We start from the raw sequence: 24,625 nt of genomic DNA on the forward strand, positions 1-24,625 counted from the left end.
GGATTCAATACTGAATCCCTTAGGACACGCGGGCATGTACTGAGGCTCGAGGAAAAGAAATTCCGTACTGAAGTAAGAAGAGGATTCTTCACCATTAGAGCAGTACCATTCTGGAACTCATTGCCGGTGGGGTGATTACAGCAAATACTGTTAATGAGTTTAAATCAAAACTGGATACATTTTTGGCCACTAAGAGAATCCTATAGATATGACTTACTCACGTCAGTAGTTACAGGTTAGATAGGATGAACTCGATGGACTAACATCTTTTTTCCAGCCATAATTACCATGTTACTATGTAAATCAATTCTAGAGAATGCCCTAAAACTAGACGAATCCTAATTCAGCAACCAGTGCAGCAAGCGGAGTAGGACAGGGCGTTGGGGCAGAAGTCTTGCTCCATTTATCTAGGGTTCTATCTATATAGACATTGACGTCTCCCATACAGACAACAGGTGGATCTGGAGAGATAGATACATTAAGCACGTCATTACTATAGGTAGGGGGGACATACACGGCAAGGATATGAAGACGTTTAGGATATATATGGGCCCTAATTGCCATAATGGTCAATTTGACTAAATGGAAAGGATCCGATTTCTTCACTGAAATGGACACACCGCTGGCATTGTTAGATAAGGTAGAATGCTACAGAGAACCTACCCGTGGTTTTGTCCTACTACCTGTAAGATGGGTTTCTGAAAGGCAAGCTATACCTGCCTTACATTTACTAACGTGTCAGTATTAGTGCTGGTGTCACATGATCAGACCCCGAACATTCCAGCTGAGTATATGAAGCCCGTCACCCCTCACTGCCATGTCAAAAACATATTCGTATGTAATGCAAGAGGGACACAATGTAACCTGTGTACAGAAAGAATGGAAACCAGCATCTATTATAGAACCCGGATATACAGTATACAGCATTCCCACAACTCTTGTATAACAGCACCGCCAAAAAGAATTGTTAGCAAACGGTAAAACAGACACACATTGCGGAAACCATAGAACCGCTAGAAAAACCCAACCATCCCCCCCCCCCCCCACCCTGCACATCCATCAGAACCAGATACAACATAAAAGAAAAACAAGGGCAACAAGAACCCAGGGGGTGTAGGGATATTAACCCCTAAAACACTATATCCTAGTAATTGCTCCAGGAAAGAGCGGCTGTTTCTGGTGGACATAGGCATATTGCGGGTATTGAAACGTATAATATAATATAAGAACCAGGCGCATATTGTAACCATTTACATTTAGAAGATGGATCAACGTGTTGAACTGAGGAATAAAATACCAATGAAGAATTTCACCAACAACAGAACATTAAATGCTTTCCTCTATCAGACAGGAGCTCGAATTCCTCTGGCCAACCAAGCTTCCGCCTTGTGCGCAGAACTGAAGAAATGAGTGGAGTCCTCGTACACCACTGGCAGACAAGCTGGAGACAGCATGGGGGATTGTATTTGGCGGTCTCTTCGTTTCTTCTTAACCTGAAGAAACGGCCATTCATTTTTTTGTACATCCAGGGCAAAGTCAGGATAAGCGGAAATGCGTCACGGTCCTTGTAATGCAGAAAGCGGGCTATAAAAGCGGGCGGAGGATCACCTGGAATGGGAGCCCTGGATGGCATCCGGTGTACTCTCTCCACAGAGGAGTGGGGACCAAAGGCTGCTCGGCTAACGCTTGAGGAGCAAGGTCTCTAGAAGTTGTTCGGGGTATGACCCCTCCACTTTCTGTGGCCAACCAACCAGACGCACATTATTGCGTCTCAGCCTCCTTCGTTGTCAGATAGCTTTGACTTAACCGCCAGAATCTGTGTAGATCAATCAGCAACTGTATTGTCAGGGGAGTAGTGGTATCCCGTATATCTCATCCAAGTCAGAGGTACGGTGTTCTGCCTCACCAACCCGTTCCTGGATTCTCAATCTGTACCTGGCCAATTTTATCTGTAACGTGCTGCTCTGAGGCCGATATAACCAGTAACATCTGCTGTGTTGTTTGTATAGGGACCTCCAGAGGGGTGGCCTCCGAAGATGAAGGGGAATCACTCCCTTGGAGGGGGGGGGGGGGGGGTCAGAACATTGTGAGCTCTCCAGCCTGGAAGCTGCAGCATGGTGTCCAGATTTCCCCATGACACCAGATAAGATGTATATAAAGAGGTAGGTAGTGGACCACTGGAGAGATCCAGTAAGTAAATGTACCGGGGAGCACATTGGATTAGCAATCAGTCCCGGGCAGAGTACAGGAGAGAGCTATGCAGACCCCACAGCGTGGATGTCTCTGTCCCCACTTACTGATACAGGGCAGTGTAACAGCCGTCTGTAGGACACACTGCCAGATGGAAGAGGGTGCAGGAGGGATTGTCCCACCACTTACTGTAGTTTACAGGAGAGCCACCCCACTAAGAGCCCGGTGACGGGGGATGGTGAGACAGGAGAGCAGCCAGATGGTCTGATCACGCGTCAGGTCCCTCCAAGATGGCGCTCGGTCACAAGCGTGCTGAGGCCCGCGAGACAGCCCAGGGATCCTACCACTGACGCACCAAACGCCTGCTGCAGCCACAGGACACCTCACTACAAACGGGTGAGTATATACAGGTTAGGGGTGCCTATGTCCCCGTTCACAGGATTGTTAAATGGATGTATAACGGAGCGCTCTCACCCTGCAGCCTCCTACATGCTCCAGTGATCTGCTGGAGCCTTATTACACCTTTATTATATTATTACATGTTAAAATATTGTGTCCCCCCCCCCAATAATTCTCCTGTTTTAATATGAGTAGTGCCTGAGGATTGCAGCTAGCCTGTATTATGTCACTCATCTCCCGGATTTTCTCTTGTTCTCTTGTGGATTTTCTGGTGTCTTATAAGATGTGATCTCCGTGTAAAACATTTCCCACACTCCAGACATTGAAACGGTTTCTCCCCTGTGTGAGTTCTCTGATGTCTGACAAGTTCTCCTTTCATCACAAAACATTTTCCACACTCAGAACATGAAAATGGCTTCTCCCCTGTGTGAGTTCTCTGATGTACGACAAGTTTTGTTTTCTGTGTAAAACATTTCCCACATTCGGAGCATGTTAGCAGCTTCTCCCCTGTGTGACGTCTCTGATGTAGCACAAACTCTCCTCTAAAAGCAAAACATTTCTCGCACTCAGAACAGGAAAATGGCTTCTCTCCTGTGTGAATTCTCTGATGTCTGGTAAGTTTTGATTTCTGTGTAAAACATTTACCACATTCAGAGCATGTTAGCAGCTTGTCCCCTGTGTGAATTCTCTGATGTACAACAAGATCTCTTTTCACAGAAAAACATTTCTTGCACTCGGAACAGGAAAATGGCTTCTCCCCCGTGTGATGTCTCTGATGGTTTACAAGATCTCCTTTAACGGCAAAACATTTATCACACTCAGAACATGAAAATGGCTTCTCCCCTGTGTGAGTTCTTTGATGTAGGACAAGACCTGATTTGTATGTAAAACATTTCCCACACTCAGAGCATGCAAATGGCTTCTCACCCGTGTGATTTCTCTGATGTGTAACAAGATGTGCTTTCTGTGCAAAACATTTCCCACATTCAGAGCATGTAAACGGCTTCTCCCCTGTGTGAGTTCTCTGATGTCTGACAAGTTTTGCTTTCTGTATAAAACATTTCCCACATTCAGAGCATGTTAGCAGCCTCTCCCCTGTGTGAAGTCTCTGATGTAGTAAAAAATCTCCTCTAAAAGCAAAAGATTTCTCGCACTCAGAACAGGAAAATGGCTTCTCTCCTGTGTGAGCTTTCTGATGTCTGACAAGTGATGCTTTCGTTGTAAAACATTTCCCACATTCTGAACATGGAAACGGTCTGTGACTTCTCTGATGTTTAACTAACTTTGACTTCCACAGAAAATACTCATTACATTCACAACAGGCAAATATTTTGGGAGATGTACTAGGTGTACCAACATCACTGTCATCAGTGGAACATTCCTCACTATCGGCGGGAGCAGGCGATGTATCTGCACTGCGATGGACTGAATGTATAGTTAGAGGAATGCGATTTTCTCCTGGAGAACTTCCTGTGATGTCATCTTCTATTTTCAAATCTGAAAAACAAAATGGGGTTTATCCATCAGGGCGATTCCTTCTTTGGTGCCCTTGTGCTGGGAATACAATACACGCATGGAAATAGATTTCTTCTTTTTACACCAGGGAACATTTCCGAAGACCCCCTCCCACACTGACAATTGGACGCCCCTGCACTGAAGGGGTTAATCCCTGTGCTGCAGCGCCATCTTTACATGAAAGTGGGTACTACAGCTACCACTGTAGAGGACCTGGTCTGTGTTCAGTGACCAGTTGGTGACAGGGCAGCTGAAAGCCCCAGTAAATAAGGGTGTGTGGCCAGTGGGAGGGGCATGGCCAACTCGAGGGGGCGTGGTTATGCCCCTGTACAAAAACTGAGAGGCTGTGCTGCTGCATCAGCCTGTCATCTCTACTCCCACTGCCCAGCTCCCTGAAGCAGGGAGCGAGACCCAGACGCCACATGGGAGGAGTCTGGTGGTGGCAGCGATATACCCACCGCGCAGTGGGTGGAGTCAGAAACCGGTTCTGTTACTGACGTTAAGAGGGTGTTTGCAAGAAGCAAACCGAAAGACAAATGTGCCTTTTTGGGCGCACTCTTTATTCTGTAAATTTATTTGGTTTGGTTATTTCATTAAAACATAACTTTTAATTGACTTGTTGATCTAAAATATAATGAATGCTCCGTATATTTTAGATCAACAAGTCCATTAAAAGTTATGTTTTAATGAAATAACCAAACCAAGTAAATATACAGAATAAAGAGTGCGCCCAAAAAGGCACATTTGTCTTTCGGTTTGCTTCTTGCAAACACCCCCTTCTACTCAGTTACAAATACTGAATGTGTTGGCGCACCACCAATCCAAGACTACAATAATTTAACAAAGTAGTCCAACATATTGGTCACTCCGATGTTTATCGTAAAATGCAATAAATTCATGTTTTAAGTCTGTGCGGATCCACACCCCCTCTCTTTGTACCACGGAATCTCTTTTTTGCCAGGTCCGGTCAGACCACAATCCGCTATCTGTGGGTCCACCTGATTGCCTGAGAAAACTCGGTCTCCCGGTGTAGGCATCGTGTCAGGGCCCTGCCAGGGAGGGTTATGTAATAACAGCTGCCAGGTGCTGACAAGAGATGGAGGCGTGTCAGGTGGGCGTCGTGCTCTCCCGCCATTGTAATGTAAGGCTCCGGCTGTAAGTCCGGCACTGGGGGCCATTTGTACTGCAGCCGCCGGGTGCTGAGACATTAGTGGTTTATTGCTATTTGTCTGGCAGTGATCGGCTATTTGTGATCTCTTGTAAATGTGCCGGCAGCGTCTGCACCTGAGAAGAGGAAACGCCAAGTCTCTGACTTGTGATAAAGTGTTTTCTAGCTCCCAGGATAATACTTTCTGTGAGGAGTGTGAGGAACAGCCGGCAGCTGTATCTACTCAGCCTCACCTATTGCATGAGATACTGCAGGCCTGGCCAACCTGTGGCTCTCCAGCTGTTGTGACACTACACATCCCAGCATGCCCTCACACAATTCTAACATTCCCTAATAGCGATACTGTGGCAGGGCATGCTGGGAAGTGTAGTTGGAGAGCCACGGGGTAGCTAGGCCTGAGGTATTTGAATGAAGAAATCCTTTGTGTCCCAAGAGAAATGTTTGGAGCTGCAGGGCAATAAGAGGTCTGGTTTTAACTATGAAGGTGCGGTTTCTTCAGATGAATTATTGGAAGATGATTGAGAAGAAATCTCCAGTGATCATTCAGGAGAAATGAAGGAGGATAATAGAATGTGTCATATCAATATGGTTGAAAGTTATAAACCATGAATAATAAATATACGGTGGATCCTTCCGAGTCAAGAACTTTTATTTGCAGATAAAGGCAAAAGAGATGTTTTCCCAGAAAAAGGAGATGTTTTCCTATACATAAAGTGAAGAAGGAGTTACTCTCCAATAACTGGCAACACTTGGGTCAGAGACCAGCAAAATTAGCCACGGTCGAGCATATGTATCCTATTAGGGATGAACATTTCCTGAACTGGTATACTATACCGAAGGTAGGTGCTGCTGTTGCCTAACTAATGCTAAGAACTACTATACCTTTGTCCTGTAATGACACTATGGATAGAAGAATGGAGAATTCTTTCAATAAACGGAACTTGTCTTTTGCTGTGGCCCTTACATTGGGTGTACCTATAGCTTCAGTGTCTAGGGCTCTCAGGCTCTGGAGATCTGATAGGCAGAAGAGGTTCATTTGGAACATTACGACATTCCTTTCAGCAGTCATATAGGAAGAATCCAAGGCAATGACTACAGCAAGTCTCTCCTGGTAGGAGCCTGGCTTGTAGTCTTTGCAGAAGAGTGGGAGAATTCAATTCAAGGCAAGAGGGGTCATTGGAATCATTCCACAAGGCTACAGCATAAAATGTGTACAGTATCTGACAGGAAACAGGGTTGTGGAGTAAAAATGAACAACCAAAGAAGCATATAGGAGGTTTCAGAAATATCCCGGATCTGAGGCACCTGAATAACATTTCTCAGGGTAAGAAAATTTTTGATGAAGTTGTTAAAACCAAACTGTCAGGTCTCAAAAGAAAGGATTTCCTGGCGTCAATAGATCTGAAGGCTGCGTACAACCATATACCAGACAGGAAGTTCCTACGATTCTGTATCCAGGACAGACACTACCAGTTACCGGCCTATCCCCTGTCCTAGGGACATTGCCAAGAGAGCGGCGTATTCCGATGTGGCCATATCTAGATGATATCCTGACGGCAGCCGGCTCAGAAGAGGATAAGAAAGGACCTAAGTTATCTAATACAGTTCCTGCAGCTTCACGGATGGATCATAAACTGGGAAAGTCAGTTACATCCAACACAGAGCATCGATTCCTGGGTTTACAGACAGACACCAACATTTTAAAGGATAGGAAAACCGCTCCTTAGAGGGAAGTCTAATATGAGCAAACTTAGGAAAGGCAGAGGATGTCTGGGGGTAAATAGGTTACTTCAAAGAACAGAACAAAATCTCATCTCAGGGTCTTATCAGACAATGGGCCTTATTCTGGTCGGTGCGGTAATTTCCGCGTGCGTTCGTGCCGCCGATGTTTTGTGTCTGCGCATGTGCAGAGGCGTCTCTGCGCATGTGCGAGCGGGGCGTATGGCCAAATCCCGCATGATATGTGAACACTCCGAAAAGGGGGTGGAGAGGGGCGTGAAGGGCTATTTGGGCTCATTACCATATGCATACGCCCCGCGTTTCATGGGCGTTCCCATGCAAACGCTGGGCGTACGTATGGTAATGCAGTCGTGACGCACGTGTAGGGGGCGGACATATGACATCGCCGGATGTCAGCTGCCCGCCCAGATCCCTGCTTTTACACGGAAAAATGTCCGTGTGGTCTGAGGTTGCGGGAGCTGGTGGACCACTCGGTCCTGCATTTGATGGTCTGCGACCATCGAATGATGGGGGAGGTTCCCTGAGATGGAGGAGGCGTATTCTGTGTAAAATACACGTGCGGTCCGTTCGGCCAGCTTCTTACCGCGTACGGACGGAGTTGGCGATCCGTATGGAAGGCGGGGTTTAGGACGCACGGTCCTGGCCGCATATTCAGATCCGGCCGCACCAATCAGAATAAGGGCCAATGTTACGGTCATAGCATCAAGGGGGAACCAAAAGTAGGCCAATAATGGAGACAGCAGCAAATGTTATGTCCTGGGCAGAGGGAAAACGTGAGGTTCTTAGCAGCAGTTTATGTTCTCGGAGGGAAGAAGACATCGGGAGACTTCCTCAGTAGAAGCAGAGTCCTCCTGGAGAATGGGACTCGAGCTTCAGAGTTTTCTTACGTATAGTAAACAAGTTTGTGCAGCCTCACGTGGATCTGACGGCAACTCATGTCAACACTAATGTAGACATTCAGGCTCTCTCCCTAGAACGTCGGCAGTGGACACCTTTTCAGTTGAATGGAAGCATCACCCAGGGTACGTGTTTCCCACCTTTCTTCTAATGAGTCGCATCCTGAAGAAGATCAGAGAGGATCAAGGGAAAGTAATTGAGGTCCTCACCATTTGGTCACTAATTGGCAGTGCAGGAACCTTGGACATTACCCATCATTCCAGACCTTCTACATCAGGGTCCGGTCTACCATCCAGATCCAGCAGGATTATGGCCCTTATTCTGGTTCACTCGCAAAGGCAAATTCCTTCTCAAATGGACAAAATCATATGCACTGCAGGTGGGGCAGATGTAACATGTGCAGAGAGAATTATATGTGGGCGGAGTTTTACTTCAAAGTGAGATCTATATTGCAGTGTAAAAATAAAGCAGCCAGTATTTACCCTGCACAGAAACAAAATAACTACCCCAAATCTAATTCTCTCTGCACACGTTACATCTGCCCCACCTGCAGTGCACATGGTTTTGTACATTGGAGAAGGAATTTGCCTTTGTGAGTGAACCAGAATAAGGGCCTATGCCTGAAGGCGTTGAAATTGAAGAGAACTTGTTGAGACCAATCGAATTGGCTGGTACTATATCACGCCCCTTATATCACTCACCTGTGCTGATACCTGTAGGGATCTCCTCCTCCTTACACGGCTGATCTCCCCTCACATACGTCTCCTCTTCTCCTTCTAGGTACTCCTCTTTAATATTAGTCAGAGCTTCCTCCTATTACCCCACAATACAATGAGATACAGGAGTAATGGTCAGTAATGCAGAATACACAGAAGTCTATCAGTAAGACGCACACAGCCGCTGTACAGCAGGAAGTCACTGGTGTGTGATGGGAGCTAATCTCTATCTATGTGATACATGTGCAATGCCATGTATGATCTGTGCACATAACACGGGTCTATGTTACACATAATTACTATGTAAAGGCTTTAGTACAGGGGACATTGGTTTGCAGATTGGGGAAGAGATGGTATTTCCCTGTGTCTGGTTATTACTTAGGCCTAGGTCCTACCTGCTGCCACCCTCGGTCCTATCCCAGCTACAGCACTGGGGATCACATGCCTGTGTTCCCCTGTGGTAGGCACCTGCCCCGGGGAGCGCGGTCACCTCGGGGATTATATCCCCCCCGGAGTACGGCCATCGGCGTGGAGGACCTACATGACCACCATATATCCGTCAGGGAGATTCCTTGTAAGGGGACCAGTGGCGGTTTTACTACCGGACCTTCCATCATCCACCACCAACAGACCCCGGGGATCCTGACTCTCTGATATGTGATGTCGGGTGGAGTGGACAACGTGTAGCGTGACCTAGATCTAGTGCGTGACCTCCCAACATCGGACCAGGTTCCAGTGAGCCTTTCAATCAGCCATCTGGGAGGTCTCGTGGGTCCTCTGCTTGCCCCTGCTAACATGTCCCGTAGTGTTATCCTTGTCTCCCTGGTGCCTCCTGTCCCTCCTCATCATACAGCCTTCCCTTTACTTATGTTTTTTGCTTATCTCTAAGTGGGATATTGTATGATCCTTGATGCCGCTTCGGACAATAAAAACGGACTACCGCCACAAAACGGTTGCTGATCCTGAAGGACGCTGTATAGTCTTGGACTCTTAAGGTGTGTACACATGGTGCGATTCACTTTCTATCCCCATCGAATCAGGATATTATCACACGGAGCACTGTGCACCTTCGACTATATACAAAATCTCACCCTGTCTACACACCTTTACGCTAACACCTATGGACAGGATACTTCACCTCAGACCGGGCGAGAGGTTTTATAAGTATTGCTGAAGAGTCCATACAGTGCACCAGGAAAGTATTCACAGCGCTTCACTTTTTCCACATTTTGTTATGTTACAGACTTATTTCAAAATGGAATAAAGTCATTCCCCCCCCCCCCCCCTCAAATTTTACACACAATACCCCATAATGACAAACGTTTTTTGGAGATTTTTTGAAATTAATTTCAAATAAAAAAAAAAAAAAACTATGAAATAAGTGTTCAGAAGTATTCACAACCCTCGCCATGAAGCTCAAGACTGAGATCAGGACCATCCTATTTCCACTGAGATGTTCCTACAGCTTCATGGGAGTCCACCTGCGGTAAATTCAGTTGATTGGACATGATCTGGGAAGGCCCGCACCTGTCTATATAAGGCCCCACACGCAACAGTGCCAATGTCAGAGCACGAACGCAAAGGAACTGTCTGTAGACCTCCGACACAGGATAGCCTGCAGGCACAAATCTGGGGAAGGGTACAGAAAAATATCTTCTGCATTGAAGGTCCCAATGAGCACAGTGGCCTCCATCATCGGTAAATAGAAGAAGTTTGGAACCACCAAGACTCTTCCTCGAGCGATCGGGGGAGAAGGGCCCTAGTCAGGGAGGTGACCAAGCACCTGATGGTCACTCGGTCATAGCTACAGCATTCCTCTGTGGGGAACCTTCCAGAAGGACATCCATCTCTGCAGCAATCCACCAATCAGCCTGTATGGTGGAGCGGCCAGACGGAAGCCACTCATTAGTAAAAAGAACATGGCAGCCGCCTGGAGTTCGCCAAAATGCACCTGATGGACTCTCAGACCATGAGAAACTAAATGGAACTCTATGGTGTGAAAGCAAGGCAAGGCTTCATGTTTGGCGGAAACCAGGCACAGCTCATCACCATCCTTACAGTGAAGCATGGCGGTGGCAGCATCATGCAGTGGGGATGTTTGTCAGCGGCAGGAACTGGGAGACTCGTCAGGATAGAGGGAAAGATGAACGCAGCAATGTACAGAGACATCCTGGATGAAAACCTGCTACAGAGCGCTCCTGACCTCTGACTGGGGCGATGGTTCATCTTTTAGCAGGACAATGACCCTAAGCACACAGCCAAGATATCAGAGGAGTGGCTTCAGGACAACGACCCTAAGCACACAGCCAAGATATCAGAGGAGTGGCTTCAGGACAACGACCCTAAGCACACAGAGCCCAGATTTTTATCCAATTGAGCATCTCTGGAGAGATCTGATAATGGCTGTAAACTAACGCTTCCCATCCAACCTGATGGAGGTTCTGCAAAGAGGAATGGGCGAAACTGCCCAAAGATAGGTGTGCCAACATATTCACAAAGACCTGAGGCTGTAATTGCTGCCAAAGGTGCATCACATTATTGAGAAAAGGCTGTGAATACTTATATACCGTACATGTGATTTCTTAGTTTCTTATTTTTAATATATTTGCAAAAATCTTCCAAATCTTTTTTTCACATTGTCATTATGGGGTATTATGCGTATGAATGTATTCCATTTTAGAATAAGACTAACATAACAAAATGTGGAAAAATTGAAGCGCTGGGAATACTTTCTGGGTGCAGTTTTTCTATTTATGGGGTATTATGCGTATGAATGTATTCCATTTTAGAATAAGACTAACATAACAAAATGTGGAAAAATTGAAGCGCTGGGAATACTTTCTGGGTGCAGTTTTTCTATTGTGTCCTCCATGGGAATGTTGCATCTAATATCTCTACCAAGTCAGATAAGAGTGATGTCACTGTGACGCTCCCAGACACCCTCACCTCCCCAGTCAGGTCCATGTGTCAGTAATAGAGATAAGAGTGACGTCACTGTGACCTCACCTCCCCAGTCAGGTCCCTGTGTCAGTAATAGAGATAAGAGTGATGTCACTGTGATGCTCCCAGACTCCCTTACCTCCCCAGTCAGGTCCCTGTGTCAGTAATAGAGATAAGAGTGATGTCACTGTGACGCTCCCAGACCCCCTTACCTCCCCAGTCAGGTCCCTGTGTTAGTAATAGAGATAAGAGTGATGTCACATGTGACCTCTGACCTTGTATATTACCGTTTCCATGATGGCGTCTCTACAGTCCTCTGTGTAACGTCTCTGTGCGCGTCTCGCAGCGTAATCCCTCTGCCAATAGGGGAGAATAAACACACATGTAACCGGAAGCAAAAGAACAGAGCCGTAGCACAATGTGCATAAAGTGACAATAAGCAGCACAAAGTCCCCTAATACCGGGAACACGACCCCCCCACGCTGCATTCTGTAGTAGGGTAGAGGGAGGAAGATGCCATCAGATCAGCACTCATTAATTAGTAAGAAAAACCCAAAACATCGGTGGTACCATCGATGGTGGATAGTCATACGGTTTACTACCATCGATGGAGCAAGTCATTGGTACCAGGCATCATACCATCGATGATGGAGGGCCAGGCCCTACCTCCCCCCACACACACAGGTGTAACCTGTAATAGGGACTGTGCGGGCTCCTTCTTCCCATCCCCCGCACCCAGAAGTCACCATCCTCATCCTCACACCCCGCCATGCTCACCCCCAGTGCCGCCTCTCCCCCCGCCTCCCGGCAGCCGCTCCCCGGGGCTCTGACTCACACACACTGGGCACCGCCGCCGCTGCTGCCGGAGACTACAGGAGATGTAATGGGCGCCGCTGGTAGCATGGGGGAGGCGCTGTGTAGCTGGAAGTGACAGCGGAATGTTGGTAGCGTTTCAGTTACTAGAATAAAACCCCCCCAACAGTTAATAGTGTCCTCACTTTGGACTAGCGGCGGCCATTTTCCTGTAGTCTCCGGCAAAGGAAAGCAGCAGGCAGCGCCCCGGGGAGCGGCTGCCGGCGGGGGGAGAGGCGGCACTGGGGGTGAGCATGGCGGGGGGTGAGGATGAGGATGGTCTGGGTGCGGTGGATGGGAAGAAGGAGCCCGCACAGCCCCTATTACAGGTTACACCTGTGTGTGTGGGGGGAGGTAGGGCCTGGGCCTCCATCATCGATGGTATAATGCCTGGTGCCAATGACTTGCTCCATCGATGGTGGTGATTGGTGAACCCTTTGAATTTATTTTCCACCAGGGAAATGTAGCTCTAGGGGCCCACTGGAGGGGTGTGGCCAACCACTGGTAGGGGCTGCGGTGAGGTTAGGGTCAGGTGAGGCAGGCACTATTTGGGACATTGACAGCAGGGACAGTGACAGTGAGGGATGGGATGGGAGTGATACCGGGGAGAGTGACAGTGGGGGATGGGAGGGAAGTGATACCAGGGAGAGTGACAGTGGGGGATGGGAGGAGAGTGATACCGGGGAGAGTGACAGTGAGGGATGGGATGGGAGGGATTCAGTATTGAATCCCGGCGGTCGGGATCCCGGCGTTCAGAATCCCGACGCCGGAATCCCGACAGCCGAAATGCCGACAAGGGGGGGACGTGGATCGCCCCCCCTTGCGGGCTCGCTGCGCTCGCCACGCAGCGGGCCCGGTGCCTCGCTACGCTCGGCACACTAATTTATTCTCCCTCCAGGGGTGTCGTGGACACCCCAGGAGGGAGAAAGTGTCGGCATTTCGGCGGTCGGGATTCCGGCGTCGGGATTCTGAACGCCGGGATCCCGACCGCCGGGATCTTAACTGCATCCCGATGGGAGTGATACCGGGGAGAGTGACAGCGGGGGATGGGATGGGAGTGATACCAGGGAGAGTGACAGCGGGGGATGGGAGGGAAGTGATACCGGGGAGAGTGACAGTGGGGGATGGGAGGGGAGTGATACCGGGGAGAGTGACAGTGGGGGATGGGAGGAATGACATTTGGGAAAGTGACAGCAGGCATAAGGTGGTAGAGGGCGACTTACCGGCACCCCACTCTGGTCAACGAAATAACTGAAACCTGATGACACAGTTTTGTGGCAATTAAAATGGTCACAGCTTTATTTCACAAATCCATAATCATAACAGAACAATTTCACAGGGCAAGGGAAAGAAAGGGAAGCGGTGCGCTCTGTTCCTGCTAATGTGGTACCCCTGGGACGTGTCCGTTCCACCGCCGTGGGTAAGCGACCACGCCCCCTACCAACTTGGTACCGCCTGGGCCGTGCCAGCCACTGTCATGTGACTCACGTGAACACGTCCCTTACCATTTTGGGATCAGTTACCATCCGCACCTCACCCTACCTGGCACGCAACACGTATGGCCCTGCTGTATTAATGCTGGAACCAGGCGTGCGGCCACCTAATGGTGATTATGCGAGGCATTCTGTAACTCCCCTACATTTCCTGCCTTGTGCACCGCTCCCTCCCCGCCACACCAGGTACCGAAGCGCCACCCTGCCCTAGCAACACCACCTGCCTCCACAACCTATCACTTCACGGCTCCTTCCTGTGCTGTATGGGACTCTTCCAACCGACTGTGACCGCTCCCCAATGACTGCCCCCAGTGACCTGATGCCACCTGGATTGTGCAAATGAGATTGCTTTGGGCCCGCCCTGCCACTTGCGACAATCTACCCTACCCAACAAGCTTGTTACCTAGGGGTCATCCTGGACTCTGAACTGTCCTGTGTTCCCCATGTTCAAACAGTCTCCAAATCATGTTACCTGCATCTAAAACATATCCAAATTACGACCGTATCTCACACAAGACGCTACTAAATCTCATGTCCATGCACTCATTATATCCGGCATTTATTATCTCCATAGGCTCCTAACTGGTCTTCCCGAGAACAGGCTCTCACCACTGCAATCCATGTTAAATGCTGCTGCGAGGCTGATCTTCCTAGCAAGACGCTCATCGTCTGCTGATCCGCTCTGCCAGTCCCTCCATTGGTTGCCTGTATATTACCGTATTCAATATAAAACACTTCTACTAGCATATAAAGCTATTACCCATACTGCACCAGCTTATATCTCTGCACTTATCACCAAATATCCCCCATCCATCTTGTCCAGTCCGCCCTGAAAACTCAGCTCTCAGGCAAGTCTGTCATGAGGCAATGTATAATATACATATATGTGTGTATTATACAGTGTATAATATATGTATTATATAGCTTCCCTTCTGGACTTGTAACTTGGTGGGACTGCTATGCTATTACTGGTGCCTGTCCTTGTGTTTCCCTCCTATATCCCTATAGATTGTAAGCTTGCAGCAGGGCCCTCCTACCTCCAAGTCTGTCATTACCCAGTTTGTTTTATCACTGTCTACCAATGTAAAGCGCAACGGAATCTTCTGCGCTATATTAGACACTGTAACGGAATCTGCTGCTCTATATAAGACACTGTAACGGAATCTTCTGCGCTATATAAGACGCTGTAACGGAATCTGCTGCGCTATATAAGACACTGTAACGGAATCTGCTGCGCTATATAAGACACTGTAACGGAATCTTCTGCGCTATATAAGACGCTGTAACGGTATCTGCTGCGCTATATTAGACACTGTAACGGAATCTTCTGCGCTATATAAGACGCTGTAACGGTATCTGCTGCGCTATATTAGACGCTGTAACGGAATCTGCTGCGCTATATAAGACGCTGTAACGAAATCTGCTGCGCTATATAAGACGCTGTAACGGAATCTGCTGCGCTATATAAGACGCTGTAACGGAATCTGCTGCGCTATATAAGACGCTGTAACGGAATCTGCTGCGCTATATAAGACGCTGTAACGGAATCTGCTGCGCTATATAAGACGCTGTAACGGAATCTGCTGCGCTATATAAGACGCTGTAACGGAATCTGCTGCGCTATATAAGAAGCTGTAACGGAATCTGCTGCGCTATATAAGACGCTGTAACGGAATCTGCTGCGCTATATAAGACGCTGTAACGGAATCTGCTGCGCTATATAAGAAGCTGTAACGGAATCTGCTGCGCTATATAAGACGCTGTAACGGAATCTGCTGCGCTATATAAGACGCTGTAACGGAATCTGCTGCGCTATATAAGACGCTGTAACGGAATCTGCTGCGCTATATAAGACGCTGTAACGGAATCTGCTGCGCTATATAAGACGCTGTAATGGAATCTGCTGCGCTATATAAGACGCTGTAACGGAATCTGCTGCGCTATATGAGACGCTGTAACGGAATCTGCTGCGCTATATGAGACGCTGTAACGGAATCTGCTGCGCTATATAAGACGCTGTAACAGAATCTGCTGCGCTATATAAGACACTATAACGGAATTTGCTGCGCTATATAAGACGCTGTAACGGAATCTGCTGCGCTATATAAGACACTGTAACGGAATCTGCTGCGCTATATAAGACGCTGTAACGGAATCTGCTGCGCTGTATAAGACACTGTAACGGAATCTGCTGCGCTATATAAGACACTGTAACGGAATCTGCTGCGCTATATAACACGCTATAACGGAATCTCCTGCGCTATATAAGACGCTGTAACGGAACCTGCTGAGCTATATAAGACACTGTAACGGAATCTGCTGCGCTATATAAGACACTGTAACGGAATCTGCTGCGCTATATAAGACATTGTAACGGAATCTGCTGCGCTATATAAGACACTGTAACGGAATCTGCTGCGCTATATAACACGCTATAACGGAATCTGCTGCGCTATATAAGACATTGTAACGGAATCTGCTGCGCTATATAAGACACTGTAACGGAATCTGCTGCGCTATATAAGACGCTGTAAATAAACAAATAAGTAGTGAACAATGTGTAATACTGTTTGCCCCACTGTGACCCGGGTGCCGGACACGGTCCCGAAAGTTGGGATCCCAACAGACATTTACCCAACGTCAGGATCCCGACTGTCAAAACACCGGCCACCCGCTATTTTCCCTCGTGGGGGAGAATAGAATAGGTTGCGAGCCCACAAGGGGCTTTGTTGCACTCACCATGCTGTCTGAGTCCGGGTAGTCGGGATAATGACTGTTGGGATCCCGACTGTCAGAACCCTATACCACACCCTGTGACCCTGTTATCAACATTTGGCTTTTCTGTGTGCCTTCCTGCCATGAAAACCAACCTAATTCAGGTGGGGGAGCAGGCACTGCTCTTAATTGGTATCAATCTAGCAACAAGGGTGGGGGCTGCCCCTGGGGCTTGTGGAACTATCTCTCCCAGCATAGCTGCTGTTTGGGACATTCTAAAAAGGGGGCAAAATGCCATACTTGTGAAGTTTTGTTCCAGGGAAATTTCAACGCGCATCTGCTCGTACTGTATATACCGTGTACGCATGTCCAGTGTAAGCCTGTCTTTACCTTAAGCCCACATGCCGCTGACCATTGTATATACAGTGTAAGCCTGTCCAGTGTAAGCCTGTCTTTACCTTATCCCACATGCCGCTAACCATTGTATATACCGTGTACGCCTGTCCAGTGTAAGCCTGTCTTTACCTTAAGCCCACATGCCGCTGACCATTGTATATACCGTGTAAGCCTGTCCAGTGTAAGCCTGTCTTTACCTTAAGCCCACATGCCGCTAACCATTGTATATACCGTGTAAGCATGTCCAGTGTAAGCATGTCTTTACCTTATCCCACATGCCGCTAACCATTGTATATACAGTGTACGCATGTCCAGAGTAAGCCTGTCTTTACCTTAAGCCCACATGCCGCTAACCATTGTATATACAGTGTACGCATGTCCAGAGTAAGCATGTCTTTACCTTAAGCCCACATGCCGCTGACCATTGTATATACCGTGTAAGCCTGTCCAGTGTAAGCCTGTCTTTACCTTAAGCCCACATGCCGCTAACCATTGTATATACCGTGTAAGCATGTCCAGTGTAAGCATGTCTTTACCTTATCCCACATGCCGCTAACCATTGTATATACAGTGTACGCATGTCCAGAGTAAGCCTGTCTTTACCTTAAGCCCACATGCCGCTAACCATTGTATATACAGTGTACGCATGTCCAGAGTAAGCATGTCTTTACCTTAAGCCCACATGCCGCTGACCATTGTATATACAGTGTAAGCCTGTCCAGTGTAAGCCTGTCTTTACCTTATCCCACATGCCGCTAACCATTGTATATACAGTGTACGCATGTCCAGAGTAAGCCTGTCTTTACCTTAAGCCCACATGCCGCTAACCATTGTATATACAGTGTACGCATGTCCAGAGTAAGCATGTCTTTACCTTATCCCACATGCCGCTGACCATTGTATATACCGTGTACGCCTGTCCAGTGTAAGCATGTCTTTACCTTAAGCCCACATGCCGCTGACCATTGTATATACCGTGTAAGCCTGTCCAGTGTAAGCATGTCTTTACCTTATCCCACATGCCGCTAACCATTGTATATACAGTGTACGCATGTCCAGAGTAAGCATGTCTTTACCTTATCCCACATGCCGCTGACCATTGTATATACCGTGTACGCATGTCCAGTGTAAGCCTGTCTTTACCTTATCCCACATGCCGCTGACCATTGTATATACCGTGTAAGCCTGTCCAGTGTAAGCCTGTCTTTACCTTATCCCACATGCCGCTAACCATTGTATATACCGTGTAAGCCTGTCCAGAGTAAGCCTGTCTTTACCTTATCCCACATGCCGCTGACCATTGTATATACCGTGTACGCATGTCCAGTGTAAGCATGTCTTTACCTTAAGCCCACATGCCGCTGACCATTGTATATACCGTGTAAGCATGTCCAGTGTAAGCATGTCTTTACCTTAAGCCCACATGCCGCTAACCATTGTATATACAGTGTACGCATGTCCAGTGTAAGCCTGTCTTTACCTTAAGCCCACATGCCGCTAACCATTGTATATACCGTGTAAGCATGTCCAGTGTAAGCATGTCTTTACCTTAAGCCCACATGCCGCTAACCATTGTATATACCGTGTACGCATGTCCAGTGTAAGCCTGTCTTTACCTTAAGCCCACATGCCGCTAACAATTGTATATACCGTGTAAGCATGTCCAGTGTAAGCCTGTCTTTACCTTATCCCACATGCCGCTAACCATTGTATATACCGTGTAAGCCTGTCCAGTGTAAGCCTGTCTTTACCTTATCCCACATGCCGCTAACCATTGTATATACAGTGTACGCATGTCCAGTGTAAGCCTGTCTTTACCTTAAGCCCACATGCCGCTAACCATTGTATATACAGTGTACGCCTGTCCAGTGTAAGCCTGTCTTTACCTTATCCCACATGCCGCTAACCATTGTATATACAGTGTAAGCCTGTCCAGTGTAAGCCTGTCTTTACCTTAAGCCCACATGCCGCTGACCATTGTATATACCGTGTAAGCATGTCCAGAGTAAGCCTGTCTTTACCTTAAGCCCACATGCCGCTAACCATTGTATATACCGTGTAAGCCTGTCCAGTGTAAGCCTGTCTTTACCTTAAGCCCACATGCCGCTGACCATTGTATATACCGTGTAAGCCTGTCCAGTGTAAGCCTGTCTTTACCTTATCCCACATGCCGCTAACCATTGTATATACCGTGTAAGCCTGTCCAGTGTAAGCCTGTCTTTACCTTATCCCACATGCCGCTAACCATTGTATATACCGTGTACGCATTTCCAGTGTAAGCCTGTCTTTACCTTAAGCCCACATGCCGCTAACCATTGTATATACCGTGTACGCATGTCCAGTGTAAGCATGTCTTTACCTTATCCCACATGCCGCTGACCATTGTATATACCGTGTAAGCCTGTCCAGTGTAAGCCTGTCTTTACCTTAAGCCCACATGCCGCTGACCATTGTATATACCGTGTAAGCCTGTCCAGTGTAAGCCTGTCTTTACCTTAAGCCCACATGCCGCTGACCATTGTATATACCGTGTAAGCCTGTCCAGTGCAAGCCTGTCTTTACCTTATCCCACATGCCGCTAACCATTGTATATACCGTGTACGCATTTCCAGTGTAAGCCTGTCTTTACCTTAAGCCCACATGCCGCTAACCATTGTATATACCGTGTAAGCCTGTCCAGTGTAAGCCTGTCTTTACCTTATCCCACATGCCGCTAACCATTGTATATACCGTGTACGCCTGTCCAGTGTAAGCCTGTCTTTACCTTAAGCCCACATGCCGCTAACCATTGTATATACCGTGTACGCATTTCCAGTGTAAGCCTGTCTTTACCTTAAGCCCACATGCCGCTAACCATTGTATATATCGTGTACGCCTGTCCAGTGTAAGCCTGTCTTTACCTTATCCCACATGCCGCTAACCATTGTATATACCGTGTAAGCCTGTCCAGAGTAAGCATGTCTTTACCTTAAGCCCACATGCCGCTAACCATTGTATATACCGTGTACGCATGTCCAGTGTAAGCCTGTCTTTACCTTATCCCACATGCCGCTGACCATTGTATATACCGTGTACGCATGTCCAGTGTAAGCCTGTCTTTACCTTATCCCACATGCCGCTGACCATTGTATATACCGTGTAAGCCTGTCCAGTGTAAGCCTGTCTTTACCTTATCCCACATGCCGCTAACCATTGTATATACAGTGTACGCCTGTCCAGTGTAAGCCTGTCTTTACCTTATCCCACATGCCGCTGACCATTGTATATACCGTGTACGCATGTCCAGTGTAAGCATGTCTTTACCTTAAGCCCACATGCCGCTAACCATTGTATATACAGTGTACGCATGTCCAGTGTAAGCCTGTCTTTACCTTAAGCCCACATGCCGCTAACCATTGTATATACCGTGTAAGCCTGTCCAGTGTAAGCCTGTCTTTACCTTATCCCACATGCCGCTGACCATTGTATATACAGTGTAAGCCTGTCCAGTGTAAGCCTGTCTTTACCTTAAGCCCACATGCCGCTGACCATTGTATATACAGTGTAAGCCTGTCCAGTGTAAGCCTGTCTTTACCTTATCCCACATGCCGCTAACCATTGTATATACCGTGTACGCATGTCCAGTGTAAGCCTGTCTTTACCTTAAGCCCACATGCCGCTAACCATTGTATATACCGTGTACGCATGTCCAGTGTAAGCCTGTCTTTACCTTATCCCACATGCCGCTAACCATTGTTTATACAGTGTACGCATGTCCAGTGTAAGCCTGTCTTTACCTTAAGCCCACATGCTGCTAACCATTGTATATACAGTGTACGCATGTCCAGTGTAAGCCTGTCTTTACCTTATCCCACATGCCGCTAACCATTGTATATACCGTGTACGCCTGTCCAGTGTAAGCCTGTCTTTACCTTAAGCCCACATGCCGCTGACCATTGTATATACAGTGTACGCCTGTCCAGTGTAAGCCTGTCTTTACCTTATCCCACATGCCGCTAACCATTGTATATACCGTGTACGCCTGTCCAGTGTAAGCATGTCTTTACCTTAAGCCCACATGCCGCTAACCATTGTATATACCGTGTACGCATGTCCAGTGTAAGCATGTCTTTACCTTATCCCACATGCCACTAACCATTGTATATACCGTGTACGCCTGTCCAGTGTAAGCATGTCTTTACCTTAAGCCCACATGCCGCTAACCATTGTATATACAGTGTAAGCCTGTCCAGTGTAAGCCTGTCTTTACCTTATCCCACATGCCGCTGACCATTGTATATACCGTGTACGCATGTCCAGTGTAAGCCTGTCTTTACCTTATCCCACATGCCGCTGACCATTGTATATACAGTGTAAGCCTGTCCAGTGTAAGCCTGTCTTTACCTTATCCCACATGCCGCTAACCATTGTATATACCGTGTACGCATGTCCAGTGTAAGCCTGTCTTTACCTTATCCCACATGCCGCTGACCATTGTATATACAGTGTACGCCTGTCCAGTGTAAGCCTGTCTTTACCTTATCCCACATGCAGCTGACCATTGTATATACAGTGTAAGCCTGTCCAGTGTAAGCCTGTCTTTACCTTAAGCCCACATGCCGCTAACCATTGTATATACAGTGTACGCCTGTCCAGTGTAAGCATGTCTTTACCTTATCCCACATGCCGCTGACCATTGTATATACCGTGTACGCATGTCCAGTGTAAGCCTGTATTTACCTTAAGCCCACATGCCACTAACCATTGTATATACCGTGTAAGCATGTCCAGTGTAAGCCTGTCTTTACCTTATCCCACATGCCGCTGACCATTGTATATACAGTGTAAGCCTGTCCAGTGTAAGCCTGTCTTTACCTTATCCCACATGCCGCTGACCATTGTATATACCGTGTACGCATGTCCAGTGTAAGCCTGTCTTTACCTTAAGCCCACATGCCGCTAACCATTGTATATACCGTGTAAGCCTGTCTCCAGTGTAAGCCTGTCTTTACCTTAAGCCCACATGCCGCTAACCATTGTATATACCGTGTAAGCCTGTCCAGAGTAAGCATGTCTTTACCTTAAGCCCACATGCCGCTAACCATTGTATATACAGTGTACGCATGTCCAGTGTAAGCCTGTCTTTACCTTAAGCCCACATGCCGCTAACCATTGTATATACAGTGTAAGCCTGTCCAGTGTAAGCCTGTCTTTACCTTAAGCCCACATGCCGCTAACCATTGTATATACCGTGTAAGCATGTCCAGTGTAAGCCTGTCTTTACCTTAAGCCCACATGCCGCTAACCATTGTATATACAGTGTACGCCTGTCCAGTGTAAGCCTGTCTTTACCTTAAGCCCACATGCCGCTAACCATTGTATATACAGTGTAAGCATGTCCAGTGTAAGCCTGTCTTTACCTTAAGCCCACATGCCACTAACCATTGTATATACCGTGTAAGCATGTCCAGTGTAAGCCTGTCTTTACCTTATCCCACATGCCCAGTGGCGTAACTAAAACTTTTGCGCCCCCCCGCCGGGACAATTTCACCGCCCCCCCCCCGGGACAATTTTGCAGCTGCCCCCCCCCCCCCCCCCGTTAAAAGACCCCCCCGGGAGCTGGCAGGGGAGTCCGTGCGGTGCGGAGGTACCTGTATTAAAGGAGAGCCTGGAGGTCCCTGCGCCGCCTAGTATGATGCTGCCGGGGTCCCTGCGCCTGCGGCGCTGAGTATGATGCTGCCGGGGTCCCTGCAGTGAAGTGGAAATAACGCGCTATCTCCAGCGGAGATAGCGCGTTATTTCTACTTCACTGCAGGGACCCCGGCAGCATCATACTCAGCGCCGCAGGCGCAGGGACCTCCAGGCTCTCCCTTAAACAGGTACCTCCGCGCCGCACAGACCCCCCTGCCAGCTCCCGCTGCACCCACATGCAGTGGGGAGCTGGCGGAGATCCACCAGCGCCCGCAGCCCCCCGGCGCGTCCCCGCCACCGCGGGGGCTGCGGCCTAATTGTTACGCCACTGCACATGCCGCTGACCATTGTATATACAGTGTAAGCCTGTCCAGTGTAAGCCTGTCTTTACCTTATCCCACATGCCGCTGACCATTGTATATACCGTGTACGCATGTCCAGAGTAAGCCTGTCTTTACCTTAAGCCCACATGCCGCTAACCATTGTATATACAGTGTAAGCCTGTCCAGTGTAAGCATGTCTTTACCTTATCCCACATGCCGCTGACCATTGTATATACAGTGTACGCATGTCCAGTGTAAGCATGTCTTTACCTTAAGCCCACATGCCGCTGACCATTGTATATACAGTGTACGCATGTCCAGTGTAAGCCTGTCTTTACCTTAAGCCCACATGCCGCTAACCATTGTATATACAGTGTACGCATGTCCAGTGTAAGCCTGTCTTTACCTTATCCCACATGCCGCTAACCATTGTATATACCGTGTAAGCCTGTCCAGAGTAAGCCTGTCTTTACCTTATCCCACATGCCGCTAACCATTGTATATACCGTGTAAGCCTGTCCAGAGTAAGCCTGTCTTTACCTTAAGCCCACATGCCGCTAACCATTGTATATACCGTGTACGCATGTCCAGTGTAAGCCTGTCTTTACCTTAAGCCCACATGCCGCTAACCATTGTATATACCGTGTACGCATGTCCAGTGTAAGCCTGTCTTTACCTTATCCCACATGCCGCTAACCATTGTATATACCGTGTAAGCCTGTCCAGTGTAAGCCTGTCTTTACCTTAAGCCCACATGCCGCTAACCATTGTATATACCGTGTACGCATGTCCAGTGTAAGCCTGTCTTTACCTTAAGCCCACATGCCACTAACCATTGTATATACCGTGTAAGCATGTCCAGTGTAAGCCTGTCTTTACCTTAAGCCCACATGCCGCTAACCATTGTATATACAGTGTAAGCATGTCCAGTGTAAGCATGTCTTTACCTTATCCCACATGCCGCTAACCATTGTATATACAGTGTAAGCCTGTCCAGTGTAAGCCTGTCTTTACCTTAAGCCCACATGCCGCTAACCATTGTATATACCGTGTAAGCCTGTCCAGTGTAAGCCTGTCTTTACCTTAAGCCCACATGCCGCTAACCATTGTATATACAGTGTAAGCCTGTCCAGTGTAAGCCTGTCTTTACCTTAAGCCCACATGCCGCTAACCATTGTATATACAGTGTACGCCTGTCCAGTGTAAGCCTGTCTTTACCTTATCCCACATGCCGCTGACCATTGTATATACCGTGTAAGCCTGTCCAGTGTAAGCCTGTCTTTACCTTAAGCCCACATGCCGCTAACCATTGTATATACAGTGTACGCATGTCCAGTGTAAGCCTGTCTTTACCTTAAGCCCACATGCCGCTAACCATTGTATATACCGTGTACGCATGTCCAGTGTAAGCATGTCTTTACCTTATCCCACATGCCGCTAACCATTGTATATACAGTGTACGCATGTCCAGTGTAAGCCTGTCTTTACCTTAAGCCCACATGCCGCTAACCATTGTATATACCGTGTAAGCATGTCCAGTGTAAGCCTGTCTTTACCTTATCCCACATGCCGCTGACCATTGTATATACCGTGTACGCATGTCCAGTGTAA

General features: G+C 47.9%; 2 protein-coding genes across 2 annotated transcripts in view; one reads left to right on the forward strand and one right to left on the reverse strand.

Annotated features, from left to right (window-relative positions):
- Positions 1 to 2,076: 2,076 nt before the first annotated feature.
- LOC146007423 (uncharacterized) lies at positions 2,077 to 10,693 on the reverse strand. Its single transcript, XM_083145773.1, has 3 exons — positions 10,577 to 10,693; positions 8,611 to 8,722; positions 2,077 to 4,086 (listed from the first exon to the last, which is right to left on the reverse strand). Exons 1-3 carry the CDS (start codon positions 10,691 to 10,693, stop codon positions 2,816 to 2,818), a joined length of 1,500 nt encoding a protein of 499 aa, XP_083001899.1. The 3' UTR covers positions 2,077 to 2,815.
- Positions 10,694 to 13,565: 2,872 nt separating this feature from the next.
- Positions 13,566 to 24,625, forward strand: part of LOC146009991 (uncharacterized) — an 86,139-nt gene continuing 75,079 nt past the window's right edge. Inside the window, exon 1 of the mRNA XM_083150712.1 lies at positions 13,566 to 13,837. Coding sequence (XP_083006838.1) covers positions 13,799 to 13,837 — 39 coding nt within the window. The 5' untranslated portion in view covers positions 13,566 to 13,798. The remainder of the gene's footprint in view (positions 13,838 to 24,625) is intronic.

Source organism: Crinia signifera, chromosome 6, assembly GCF_055691185.1.
Source record: "Crinia signifera chromosome 6, ASM5569118v1, whole genome shotgun sequence".
Classification (NCBI taxonomy): Eukaryota; Metazoa; Chordata; class Amphibia; order Anura; family Myobatrachidae; genus Crinia; species Crinia signifera.

Excerpts from the sequence above, each read along its gene's own strand:
- LOC146007423 (XM_083145773.1), bottom strand. The coding sequence starts at position 10,693 with ATGCTTCACTGTAAGGATGGTGATGAGCTGTGCCTGGTTTCCGCCAAA. Across the intron at positions 8,723-10,576 it reads ATGGTCTGAGAGTCCATCAG|GAGGAAGCTCTGACTAATAT; the intron begins GTGCATTTTGGC and ends GTGGGGTAATAG. Across the intron at positions 4,087-8,610 it reads CCCTACAGGTATCAGCACAG|ATTTGAAAATAGAAGATGAC; the intron begins GTGAGTGATATA and ends TTTGTTTTTCAG.